We start from the raw sequence: 13,394 nt of genomic DNA, 5'->3' as shown, positions 1-13,394 counted from the left end.
AGGAAAAACAAAGTGATAATGCAAAAAAAAAAAAAAGAGAGAGAAAAAACAGCCTACACCTTTTAAGAAACTGGTCTATTTCATCTAAGTTGTCAAATTTATGGTCATGTAGGTATTTGTCATATTCCCTTATTATTCTTTTATTGTCTGTAATGAACCTGGAATTATATCCCCAATTCATCTCTAATATTGGTACCTGTATATCTCTTTTTTCCTTTGGTCATAATAGACAGAGGTGTATTAATTTTATTAGGCTTTTCAAAGAACCTCAATTGGTTTAAGTTTTTTTTCCTATTTTTCCCATTTATACATTGATAATCTGCTGTTATTATTATTATAGTCTCCCTTCTGCTTGTATAAATTTCAATTCACTTTCCTTCTCTAGTTTCATAAAATGAAAAGTTAGATAATTTATTTAAGATCTTTATTTTTTGTAATATAACTTTTAATATATACTTCCAAGCCTTCCTCTGCATAACACACATTTTTTTATGTTACTTTCACTTTCATTCAGTTCAAAATGGTTTATAATTTTCCTACTGATTACCCCTTTGACTGATGGGTTATTCAGAAATGTTCTGGACATAGAGAAACTGGACAACCTAAAAATAAATCAAGGAGGACTTCAAGATATGAAAAATTCAATAGAAAGCATGGCTAAAAGATCCTCATGTCCAACATGAGGACAGAGTGTGAGAAAGTGAAGACAAGGTAGATGTAGTAGATCACAAAATCAATGATATCTGAAACACAACAAGACAACATGCGAGCTGGATCTAACAACTGAGGTATGACAAAATAACAAAAACTATGTCAGAATGATAGGAATAAAGAATACTGAGTAGCACTCCACTTTATAGAAAAGCTATATCTTCTTTATCCAGTCTCCAACTGATGGGCAAATAGGGAGGGTGTTTCCAAGTTTTAGCTATTACAAACTGTGCCGTTATAAACATAGGTGCGCACATATCACTGTTGTATGATTCTTTTAATTCTTTTGGAAAGATACCCAGCAAAGGGATGGCTGAGTCAAATGGAACCTCTAACCCGAGTTCTTTGAGGTATGAGATGACTTTCTTTATGTGTTAAGTCCATCATGGTAAGAGGATTAACTTATTAATTTCAATATTTTTAATTTGTTAAGGTTTATTTTACTGCCTGGATTATGCTTTATCTGCGTGATTGCTCCAAATGCCATTGAAGAGAATGTGTTTTTAATTTATATTGCTTGCTGAGTTCTGTGAATTATTAATTCAAAATATTAGAGGTTTGCATTCATAAAAGTTCTCATTAAAGCAACCACCATCATAAATACCACCTAGATTTCCGTTATAGTAGAGAATGAACTGTGAGATCTTCAAAAACAGAATTTACATTACTGTGCTTCTAGTAATTAAAATATTCCATAGCACAGAAGTAGAATATATGTTGGAGGAGTAAAGGAATTACACAGAAGCATTCCCCAAATATTTTTTCTTTTAGCACCTAAATAACTCTAATTCAATTTTAATTGAATTTAGTTTTATTTAGTTATAATAATTATATTATACTATAATAATTATATTAATTAAATTATAATTTAATATTAATTGAGAATGACCAACACTAGGATATGGAAATCTCAAATTTCCACCGAAAAATAAGCAAGCAGATACTCAATAAAAATTTCATGCTTCAAACAGGCTTTAATCCATTTCTTCACAAAATCTGCCTCAAGGACATATATGTGTAAAATATAGTGGTTGAGTAATTTTCATAAGAAAATCACCACATTGTTTATGATTTGCATATTTTCATCTGCAAGACTAGGATATGGAAATCTCAAATTTCCACCGAAAAATAAGCAAGCAGATACTCAATAAAAATTTCATGCTTCAAACAGGCTTTAATCCATTTCTTCACAAAATCTGCCTCAAGGACATATATGTGTAAAATATAGTGGTTGAGTAATTTTCATAAGAAAATCACCACATTGTTTATGATTTGCATATTTTCATCTGCAAGTTTTGGAGTTATGGGTCTCTATCTGGGGGAGATAAGTGATGGGAAACACAACCTCAACTTTTGAGTAACATAGTTGACAGCTGGCTAGAAATATATAGTCAAAGACATTAAAGTAAAACAGCTTACATAAGTTTTTGTGTGAGCTAGTTTAGGGCTTTTTCTGGCAGAATTTATCCTGGTTAAAATTGGAATGGGCTATATTATTGCCTTAGTAGAAATAAATCCAATATTATTCAGTAATACAGACTTGTTCAGATTATTCTCTACATTCCAAAATATTGACCACGAAGGTCCAGTTCCTTGCAAACTAAAAAAATGTGGAACAATTGCCAAACTAGCTGTGCTAATTATTTTCTTGTATTTAATTATGAATACTCAAAATCAAGGGGATTAAAAAAAGCAACAAAGAAACTGTCAAGGACACGAATAGATTACATGGAAAGAATACAGCCCTTAAACATATGAAATGATGGTTCATTCGTCATGAGGGACGTATTAAGCCATTCTTAGAGTGAAAGCAAAAAAACTAGTATAGCCAAAGAATTAAAAAAAAAAAAAAGAACAAAACTGGAAAACTTACATTATATGAGTTTAAGTCTTAATATAAAGGTACAGTAATATAAACAGCTTGGCACCGGTTTAAGGACAATAAAATACATAAATAAAATAGAATTAATAGTACAGAAATCCACTCATACATAAATACTTGGCTTGTCACAGATTCTAAAGTAATACAATGGAGTGAGGGCTGTTTTAGACGTGTGATACTGAAAAAAATTATTTGAAGTGGATGATGTTTTTAAACATGAAAACTTTTAAACTATAAAATTCATAAAATAAAAAATAGAATCTCTTGTCAGTGTTAAGCTAGGTAAATGTTTCTTAGACAAGACACAGAAAATTAAAATTAGGAGTACAAAGTTTTATAAACACAACTTCAATAAAATTAAAATGTTTTCATCAAAACACACTAAAAATAAACAGAACAATCATATAGGGATAAAATACTTATGCACATATATCTCAGAAGGGAGTGGTATGCAAAATATATAAGATCACTTTCAAGTTGACAAAAAAAATGACCAACAGCCCACCTTTTAAAAAGGTCAAAATATTTGAACATGTAAATAGTCCTCCACAGTGATTAAAATGTTCAATATCAGTCACCAGAAAAACGTAAATTAAAACTACAATATGACTCCAGCATACACCTACCAAAATTCTAATATTGGGGAGAATGCACACAATTAAAACTTTCATATCATACTGATGTTAATTTAAAATGGTTCATCCATTTTGGGAAAAGGCCTAGTAGTTCGTTACATAACTAAACATATCTCTATCTTATGATCCAACAGATTTAATTTTACTTATTTATTCAAGCAAAATGAAAGCAGATATCCATTAAAACATTTAGAAAAAGTTGCTCTTAACAGCTTCAGACATAATAACCAAAATCTCGACGAAGTCCAGGCCTCCATGGTATATTCATTTCATCAAAAGGTAAGAACTGCTAATAAACATGACATGGTTAATATAAAAATATATGCTTCATGAAAGAAATCTTACAAAGAATGTATATAGCATGATTCCATCTCTAAGGAGTTCTAGAATGGGTAGACTAAATTATGCCAAATAAATCATAAGTATAGTTGCCAATGTGCACACTAAGTTAGGGAGTGAGTAGAAAAGATCATAACATTGTTTTCTGGGATGTCATCATATTCTCTTTTTCCTTTTCTTCTACCCTCTGTTTTGTCCTTCTCTTTCTGCCACTCTCCCTCCCTCTCTCCTTTCTTTTTTTTTTCCCTCACAGTATTAGGTGCTGAACCCAGGGATGCTAGGCAAGTGCTCTACTACTGACCTATATCTGCAGCCTTGGAGTGGTATCCTAATAACAGTTTGGGTTACAAAAGTGTATACATATGTCAAAATCTAGCAAATGTACCCTTTAGATGTGCGCATCTAATTTATAATGTATTCTTTATTTAAAAACCTATGGACCTTTAGTTATGATATGAGTGTCGAAGTATTTAGGGAGAAGTGTACTGTTGTTGTAATTTATTTTGTAATATATCAAAAGGGAGATCCATGAATAGACGAAATGACAGATGAATAGATATGTGACAAAATATGGATAGTAAAACATTATAATAGAATATCAGTGATGGATATATAGTAGTCACTGTAATATATTATACTTTGCAGTATACATGGATTTGTTTTTCTGGTGCTGAGGATTGAATCCAGAGCCTTAAGCATAGTAGGCAAGTGCTCTAGCACTGAACTATATCCCTGGCTCATATACTTGGAATTTTAAAAAATAAAATGTCAGGGCGACAAAATGTTAAGTGTAAAACCTAGGGAGTAGATACATAACTTCATTGTTCAATTCTTTAAATTTTTTCTGTACATTTGAATTCTTTCACAATAGAATTATTTTTAAACTATGCTAAGAAACCTGTTGTTTCCACGATGCTAACAAAAATCCAGAAGCTTTTCAGAATACTCACTTAGCAAGGCTTTGGAAAAATTGGCACATTCATACATTGCTGGTGAAAGTATAAAATGTTACAAATGGAGAGGAATCTGACAATACCTAAGGATACATTTACCCTTTACTCAGAAAATCCATTTTCATCACTTCATTCTACTGTTGTACCTGTAAACATCTGAAATAATGTGAATGAAAGATTATTCTTTGTGGCACTATCTGTAATAAGTTTGGCAAACAAATCCACACACTATTAACTAGCACTGGTAAAATAAGCTATAACGTAGCCATGCTATTCAATACTAAATACCCTTTTTGGGGTGGGGAAGGTTTGAGACAAGGTCTCACTATGTAGTTCAGGCTGGCCTTGAACTCACTATTGTGGCCCAGGCTGACCTTGAATTCCCAGTGATCCTCCTGCCTCAGCCTCCGGACTGCTGGGATTACAAGCATGTGCTCCCAAGCCTGGCTGCTAGGTAACTTTTTTTTAAATGAAGAATTTTATATACTAATATGGGGTGATCTCTAAGATATAAAGTTAAGTGAAATAAGCAAAATGCAAAAAGGCCAAAAGATAATTTACCCTATCCCTATTTTTTGAAGAAATGAAGAAAAACTACACACACACATACACACACACACACACACACACACACACATTTTGTATTGGCTAATATTTTTTCTTCACAAAGAAATACTGGAAGGGATAAGTAAGAAACTGAAAAGTGGACACATATAGGGATGGAGAGGAAGTAATAACCTCTCACTGATACTTTTTTACATATACCTTTGTATTATGTACCCAATGAAATAAAAGGTAAATGTAATCAATGGAAGAGGAAGAGTGTACCCATGACAAAAAGGTAGCATGAGCTTCTCAGATAATTGGGCTTATCACCGACAAGTTTTCCCAAAAGTTTCAATTTCTATAAAAGATAAAAGCAAATTGAAAAGCAGCAATAGTCGCCATACCTTTTGGTCCAGGTAGCCCATCCAAGCCAGTGCGTCCTGGGGGACCTGGAGGTCCTGGGAAACCACGATCACCTTTTGGACCAAGTGTTCCTTTGAAACCTGGGAGTCCTGGTGGCCCAGGTGGCCCAGGTAACCCAAATCCTGGCTCTCCCTTAGGCATACACATGACAAAAGACAATAAAAACTCCTATGACTTTCTATGGCGCTTACTGTTTACTATGAAAAATTTACAGCAGAAAATACAAGGTAATACTTTTTTTCCATGGGGAGAAAAGCAGGATAATTAAATAAAAGATAACTGGTATGCCATCTTTTGTTTGTTTGTTTGTTTTGTTTTGTTTTTTGAGACAGGATCACACTATGTAGTTGAGACTGACCTGGAACTCACTATGTAGCCCAGGCTGGTCTCGAACTCACAGTGATTCTCCTGCCTCAGCCTCCCAAATGCTGGGATTACAGGCATGCGCCACCACACCTGGCTTGGTATGTCATCTTAAAGGATGGGAAACAGGGCTTAGTAAAACAAATTACATGAGCTGGACTGATTTCAGAATAAGAAAAGACAATAGAGAATGAGATTAAATAATAGTCTATCCAAGTGAAGAAGTGTGGTTATAAACCAAGTACTAGATAATCCCGAATGATGGTTTTTAATTTTATTAAGCATAATCATGGCTTTGTGATTCTGTGTACAATGTTCACTTACTTATATATGAATATCAGTACTAAAGCACTTGGGACAAGTGGCATAATTTTAAGATTTGGGTTAAAATAAGTGAAGAAGAAAAGGAATAGCAAATACAGTAAAATCTTTATAATTTTGCACCTAGGTGAGACATACAAAATTATACTGTACTACTCTTTTCACTTTTGTGTTTACTTGAAAATGTTCATAATAAAAACAATGAACTGAGAAATGATTTTCTCATAAGATCTGGGATCATGGTCAGTTGTTTTTCCTATGGCAAAGAAGCAATAATGATGAAAGCCAGGAAATTTAATCAATTCAGCATAAAAACACAGGGACAAAAAAGGTAATTTACATACCATAACAGTTTGCTTGAAAGCTTACTGAGGAAAGTTTGAAATTAGATAAGATAAAATAAAAGGAATGGAAAATAACAAGTACAGAATTATTTATTATAACTTTTTTTAGTATATCTAAGTCAACAGCAATTATTTGCATTATGTATCTTGTTAGAACTGGCACAGAGAAAGATAATTTGGAAAGGTCTTGATACATTCAACACTTTTTTAACCAACATCACATAGGCATGGGCAGAGATGAAACACGATAGTGATTCAATAGAGAAGTACAGGGGAAGCTAATGTTTATAATACTGCATCTAACTGAGTAACTGGCCACTGTAAAACAGGATGAAAAGACAGTTTGGGATTAAATAGTTTTAAATGAAAACATAATCAAATAAAATTTATCTATATAGCAAAGACTTGGGACAATGTCTAAGTTAAAATAGAGTCAGGACTAGAAAAGATCGAGTAGCTAAGAAAATGAGAAGTAATAATTTAAAATGTATCAGACCTTTGGTCCTGGAAAGCCTGGTGGCCCAGGAGGACCTTCTAGACCAATTCTTCCGGGGATCCCAGGTGCTCCTGGAGGTCCTGGAACTCCTGGAAAACCTGTAAAATGAGAAAGAGAATAGATTTTAAGAAATACATTTAAATTCTCCACCCCATAGTCTTACCTTACCCTGTCATGCTTAGTGACTACAGTACGATGTTAAAAGAGCAATGGCATTCTGTATGAGTATTTAGGATCAAGCCTTATGGATAGCTGTTATTCTCTCTCAATCATCTTGACCCTCCTATAGTCACATAAAAGTAATGTCTGTCTTCTGATTAAAAAAGGGCCATTATATAATAAATCAGAAAGAAGCACAGGCATGAATTTCACACAAAAACAAGGGACAATTTCTCTTCCACTTAATGGTTGGTTATAGTGTGTAAGATGATTAAGCTTGATTGTCAATTTGATCGGGTTGTGAGTTGCCCAAGGGATTAGTGGAGGATATTTTTGGGTGCAACTGGCTGGGTTATGGAAGCATGACCTTGGTATTCTACCTGGTACCTGTCTCCTTCCTCTCTGATGCCATTCCTTTGATCTGCTTTTCAGTTGCCATGAACTAAGCACCTTCTCTATGCCACACCTTCTGCCATGATGTTTCAGCCTCATTGCCAGCCAGTGATTTACTAAATACCCTAAAACTGTGAGCTAAATTAAAATTTCCCTCCTTTTAATTGTGGGTGTCATGTATTGTGTGTCAGCAATAGGAAAGTTGACTAATGAAATGCCTACCCTGTACTTCTGGAAATGAGCTAAAAGCAACTGTAAATATTACACACACATAAATTCAAACCTAACTCCTTTCTGCGGTAGTGAAGATTGAACTCAGGACATTCACACTAAGCTACATTCCTAGCCCCTTCCAGAAGTTAGCCAGAGAATTTAAACTTGGGATTCTCCTACCTCAGCCTCCCAGAGTGCTGGGATTACCAGTTTGGTGATACACCACCATGCCTGGCCAAATCTGGTAGGCACCGGAACCACTGAGCTAAATCCCTGGCCCACAAATCTGCTATTCTTGAGAGCATCTAGCATAAATGAGTGAGGACGTGTTTAAGTACTTTCTTTTCACAAGTATGCCATTTATGAGAATAAATTCTGGAGAAATAAAACACAATTGAAATAAAACCCTATAAAATTTCAATAAATTAGAGAATTTTTACTGAGAATAAAACACTGGATATAGGTGTACGGTTAGCCTGTTTTCTGTTTATTACAAACTATTAATTCACAAATATCTATGGAGTGCTTACTGTGTACCAGCAACTGTGATAAGTCTGAGAACATGAAAATTCAGTACTTCTCATGAAGTATTTTTAGCTCATAAGTCAACTTTGCAAACAACAATTGACATATTTCTATGATGGGACTGTTTTACATAAAGATCATTAAAGTACAATTTATGAATTTTCATTTAAACTGATTATAGCACTTAGAAAAAGCTACAATTAACACATCTTTAATAAAACAATGTCATACTAATTAGCTAATCTATTACCCACTCCCTAGTCCAACATACCTTTGGGACCTGGTGGTCCAGGAAGACCAATGCCAGGAATACCTGGTTCTCCTTTGCTACCAGGCATTCCTGGCAAACCCGGTTGGCCTGGGAGCCCAGGGTCACCTAGGGAGAAAACAGTTTTCAAATAGAAGAATTTGAAAGAAAGAAGCCAACAAGTGGTGAAGATGTTTTGAAATACATTTCTCACATACCTGGTAGACCTACTTCACCATCTCTACCTGGGTTGCCAGGCAGCCCAGGCTTTCCTAGCTGTGTTATCGTTTGACCCGGATCACCTTTAGGACCTGTGAACCAGTGGTAAATGCCAAATATTTACTTGATTAGAGATCTCTTTTCATTAAAAACAAAAAAGGGAATCATCAAACATCCTGTGAAAATTCAGAATAAAAAAATTCCATAAGAAAAACAATCTCACACTATATATTCCAGGAAGATATCAAAGAGAAGGGTGAAAGTTAAAAGATAAAAAGTTTATTATAGGTTTAATAGCTTCCATGATTATGGATATGTGATGGTTAATTTTAGATGTCAACTTGCCTGGATCAAGGGACATCCAGATAGTTGATAAAAAAGTGTTTCTAGGCATGTCTGTGGGGGTGGTAGAAGACTGTTATTTGAATCAACAGACTAAGGACGTTCTGCCTTTGCTCAATGTGATCCAGCATTACCCAAAAACTGAGAGCCTGAATAGAACAAAAAGGCAGAAAAGAGGAAAATTTGCTCTCTTCCTCAAAGATGGGATACCTATCTCTTGCTCTGGAACACCAGAACTCCAGTTTTTGCACCCTTCAATTTCTAGAACTTGCACTAGCATCCTCCCAGGTTTTCAGGCCTTTAGTCATGGAATGAGTCATGGATTGGCTTTCCAGTTTGCAGAAAATCTATCATGTGATCTTTTAGCCTCTGGAGTCACATGAACCAGTTCCCCCAATAAACCACCTCTCATCTATCAATCTATGTATTTATCTATGTATGTATATGTATGTATATATGTATGTATGTATGTATGTATCTATCTATCTATCTATCTATCTATCTATCTATCTATCTACTTATTCATTTGCCATATTGGCGCTCTTTCTCTACAGAGACCTAATATAAGATGGTATATGAAAACATCATTTAAATCTAGGTAAAAGAAGCCTTAAAAAATCAAACTGTAGTAAACAAGGAAAATACTCTTTATGGTTAACTAATGATAACTAAGGTTTTATGCATGTGACATCTAATTCTCATTCATTGAAATATGGGTTTGAAGTAGGCTCAGGACAAAGATGAATTTCCTAAACATGCCACAAAAATCACTAACCACGAGAGAGAAGACTGATAAAATTGATTACACTGAAACAGATTTCTGCTTATTAAAGATACCATACAGGGCCGGGGATTTAGCTCAGCGGTTCAGTGGCCTGCCTTGCAAGCGCAAGGACCCAAGTTCAATCCCTGGTACTCCCCCCAAAAAAAACAAAAACAAAAAAAGGCAGCATACAAATGCAAATGTCAAGTATAGTTGATATCATTTTTGCGAAATGAATATCTAACAAAGAACTAATAATACACACAATATATAGAATGCTTCCAAATCAAAAACAAAAAGAAATATTCCAATAGAGCAAATAGTAAATAAAAAAGGCACTTGAAGAAGCATTTCACAAAAGAAAATTCAAATGGCCAATAAACATGAAAAGACACTAAACTTTCATCAGATATATGCAAAACTCATCTGTAGAAATATATCACACTTATACTGGCAAACACAAGACAATATAACATGTCTGTGAGAATGTAGAGCAACAAGAAATTTCCAATAATTCTTGTGGTAGTATAAATTGGTATAATTGCTCTGGATAGACTTGGGAAATCTCTAGTTAAGCTAAAGATTCTCTAGTTAAGCTAAATTTTCTAGTTGCTTTGAAAATGTTACTTTTAAATATATGCCTTAGCACAGGGATTGGTAAGCCTTTATTTTGAAGGACCTGACAGTAAGTAATTTAGGCTGTGTGGACCATACGGTCTCTATAGTAACTATTCAACTCTGTTGTCATTGTACAAAAACAACTCTAGACAATGGAGACTGGATGTGTTCAAAGGAAAATTTTATTTGTAACAATAAAGGGTAATCAAGATTTGGTTCATGGGCCAATATACACAATATATATTTAGGGAGTTGTCAACCTCTAGCCTAGAGAAGTATGAGCACAGAAACACCAGAGCAAATGATATATATTGCATACAGAGGTATATTTTATAATAGGCCTAAATTGTAACTAACTTATTTTTTCATTAACAACAGAATGGATGAATCGATAATAATACACAAACACACACACACACACACACACACACACACACCCAGAGTGGGGTCCTATAAATCAAGGAAAACCAAAAAAACAAACCACGACAAAAAAGAATTCCAGGCATGGTGGCACACTCCTGTAATTCCAGCACTGTGGAGGCTAAAGCATGAGGACTGCCATAAATTGAGGCCAGCCTGGGCTACACAGTGAGTCTGAGGCTATTACATGGTCAGACCCTGTCTCAAAAAACAAAACAAAACATCAAAGAAAATGAATATAAATTTAAAATAGATAGCATTTACCCCGTGATTCCATTAACATGAAGCTCAAAAAGAAGCCAAATTGCTTCAAAAAGCATATATAAGTGATTAAAAAAGGGAGAAATGGAAGGTAATTATGTAAAAGTCAGAACAGTAGCTACTTTTGGAGAGGAGGAAGGGGATTGTGATTAGGAAAGGCCAGGGAGAGAAGAGTGAGGTCTTTTGGGGTGCTGACAGTTCTCTATTTCTTAATGTGTGTAGTAGCTACATATGTGCTTTTATTATAATTATTTGTTAAACCTTGAATTACTTGTTATAGACAATAATTACAAAAATAGCAATAACTAGAAAGACAAAAAATTTAGAGAGGAAACACCTCTTTAAAAAAACAAAACATGTATTCCTTTGCTAAGGAACTCTAAGAGTTCAAATAAAAATGGTCAGAAAAATATATCTCTCAGGAAAGGAAGCAAAGAGTTGCCAAATGGTAACAAATTTCTGCTTTCAAGCACCAAATTTAAAACCAAACAGACTTATTAAACTTACCTGGTATTCCTGGCTGGCCTGGGTTTCCTGCAATACCTTGTATGCCTTTTTCTCCTACTGGACCAGGAGGGCCAAAACCAACAGGACCCATAGGTCCCATATTCCCTGGGAGACCTGGCAACCCCGGGTTCCCAGGGGGACCTCGTTCACCCTTAAAAGCAATTCCACCCTGAAAAGGGAAATGTTTGAAAAAGAAACACAGATTTAACAACTATAAGTACATGGGTGTTAGTGAATGCAAGTTGCAAAATAACCGAACCACAAAAATTCTTAAAAGCTATATAAACCAGTACAATCACTATGAAAATTAGTGTAGAGATTCTTCAAAAAACTAAAACTAGACATTCCGTTTGACCTAGATATTCGCTCAATAAAAATCTTCCTGAAAGAATTAGTAACATTATATTAAATTGATATATGCATACCCATGTTTATAGCAGCACAGCTCACAATAGCTAATCTTGGAAGCAGTCTATATGTCCATAAACAGATGAATGGGTTAAAAAAAATGTGGGATATATACACGATGGAGTACAAAAGGATAAATTCAGTCCTTTGTAGGAAAAGGATACACTTTGAGACCATAATGTAAAGGGAAACAAATTAGATGCACGAGTTCAAATATCACATGGATTATCTTATATAAATAATTTAAGTATAAATTATATTTAAATATAGATAATTTAAAGGGAAAAATGATGGATGATAGGAATCAGGAAGATAGATCTTTTAAGAGTGGGGAAGGAATCTAGAGATGGAGGGGTGAGGGAGTGGAGGGGATGGGGTAGCAAAAAGCATGAAGATGTGTTTATATATGTGTATATTTCACATACATAGCTGCTATGTATTATGAAAATGTACTAATAATTTTTAAAAGTACCTCAGTGTGTGGTACTCTCTTTTGTAATGCATTATCACTTGATGTAGGCATTCACACCCTTAACAAGTATTTCTGAGCTCCTCTTTTGTGCCATGTGCTAGTGATGCAGCAGAGAATGTAAGTAGACACAAATCTCTCTTCTTGCGAGTCATAAAATAGCATGTCAAGAAGACTGTATTCTAAATAATAATAATATGAAATAGACTCCCCACCTAAATATCTTAGGCTATGTTTTGTATAAAAAGGAGACTGTTCACTAATGTTCAATTGATGACTCTTTGGCACATTGAACATGGACATCTATTCAAACTAATCTAAAACTTACTATATATAAAATTTGGAGAGGATGACTCTTAAGCAGATTCATAAGCATCTTAAGCTTCTGTCCAGATATTCATAGCCAGTATTACTTAATATAGTACAGTAATGGTTTAAGAAGTTTACTTATTTTTTAAAATTTTTTGAGATAGGTACTCACTACATATTGAACTTGCTATGTTTTGAACCAGCCCAGGGTATTCTCAAACTTATTATCTTCATGGGCTGGGAATTTAGCTCAGTGGTTCCACTGCCTGCCTTGCAAGTGCAAGGTCCCACGTTCGATCCCCGGTACCAGAAAAAAAAAAAACTTATTATCTTCCTGTCTCAGCTTTCTAAGTGTTGAAAATATAGGTACACACTTCCATGCTGATTTAAGAGTTTTATAAATCAACTAAAAGAGTAGAAACCCCAAACAGCAAACTGGTGTACCTTTATTATATATAATGTCATCTTTTAAGCATTGATTGGGTATTAATCTTAGCACCAGGCCCATCTTTTTTTTTTTTTTTTTAT

At 34.4% G+C, this 13,394-nt stretch overlaps 1 protein-coding gene across 3 annotated transcripts in view; it reads right to left on the bottom strand.

Annotated features, from left to right (window-relative positions):
• Nucleotides 1–13,394, bottom strand: part of LOC104847582 (collagen alpha-5(IV) chain) — a 267,506-nt gene that overhangs the window by 91,363 nt on the left and 162,749 nt on the right. For all 3 annotated transcript variants that reach the window (XM_010603053.1, XM_010603055.1, XM_033760324.1), the window contains exons 26-30: nucleotides 11,681–11,849; nucleotides 8,769–8,861; nucleotides 8,575–8,679; nucleotides 7,014–7,111; nucleotides 5,471–5,621 (exon numbers count right to left, since the gene is read on the bottom strand). In XM_010603053.1, coding sequence (XP_010601355.1) covers nucleotides 5,471–5,621; nucleotides 7,014–7,111; nucleotides 8,575–8,679; nucleotides 8,769–8,861; nucleotides 11,681–11,849 — 616 coding nt within the window. The remainder of the gene's footprint in view (nucleotides 1–5,470; nucleotides 5,622–7,013; nucleotides 7,112–8,574; nucleotides 8,680–8,768; nucleotides 8,862–11,680; nucleotides 11,850–13,394) is intronic.

The sequence above is a fragment of the Fukomys damarensis genome, unplaced genomic scaffold, assembly GCF_012274545.1.
Source record: "Fukomys damarensis isolate Sample0158 unplaced genomic scaffold, DMR_v1.0_HiC HiC_scaffold_39, whole genome shotgun sequence".
Lineage (NCBI taxonomy): Eukaryota > Metazoa > Chordata > Mammalia > Rodentia > Bathyergidae > Fukomys > Fukomys damarensis.
This window is presented reverse-complemented; position numbering and strand designations above follow the sequence as displayed.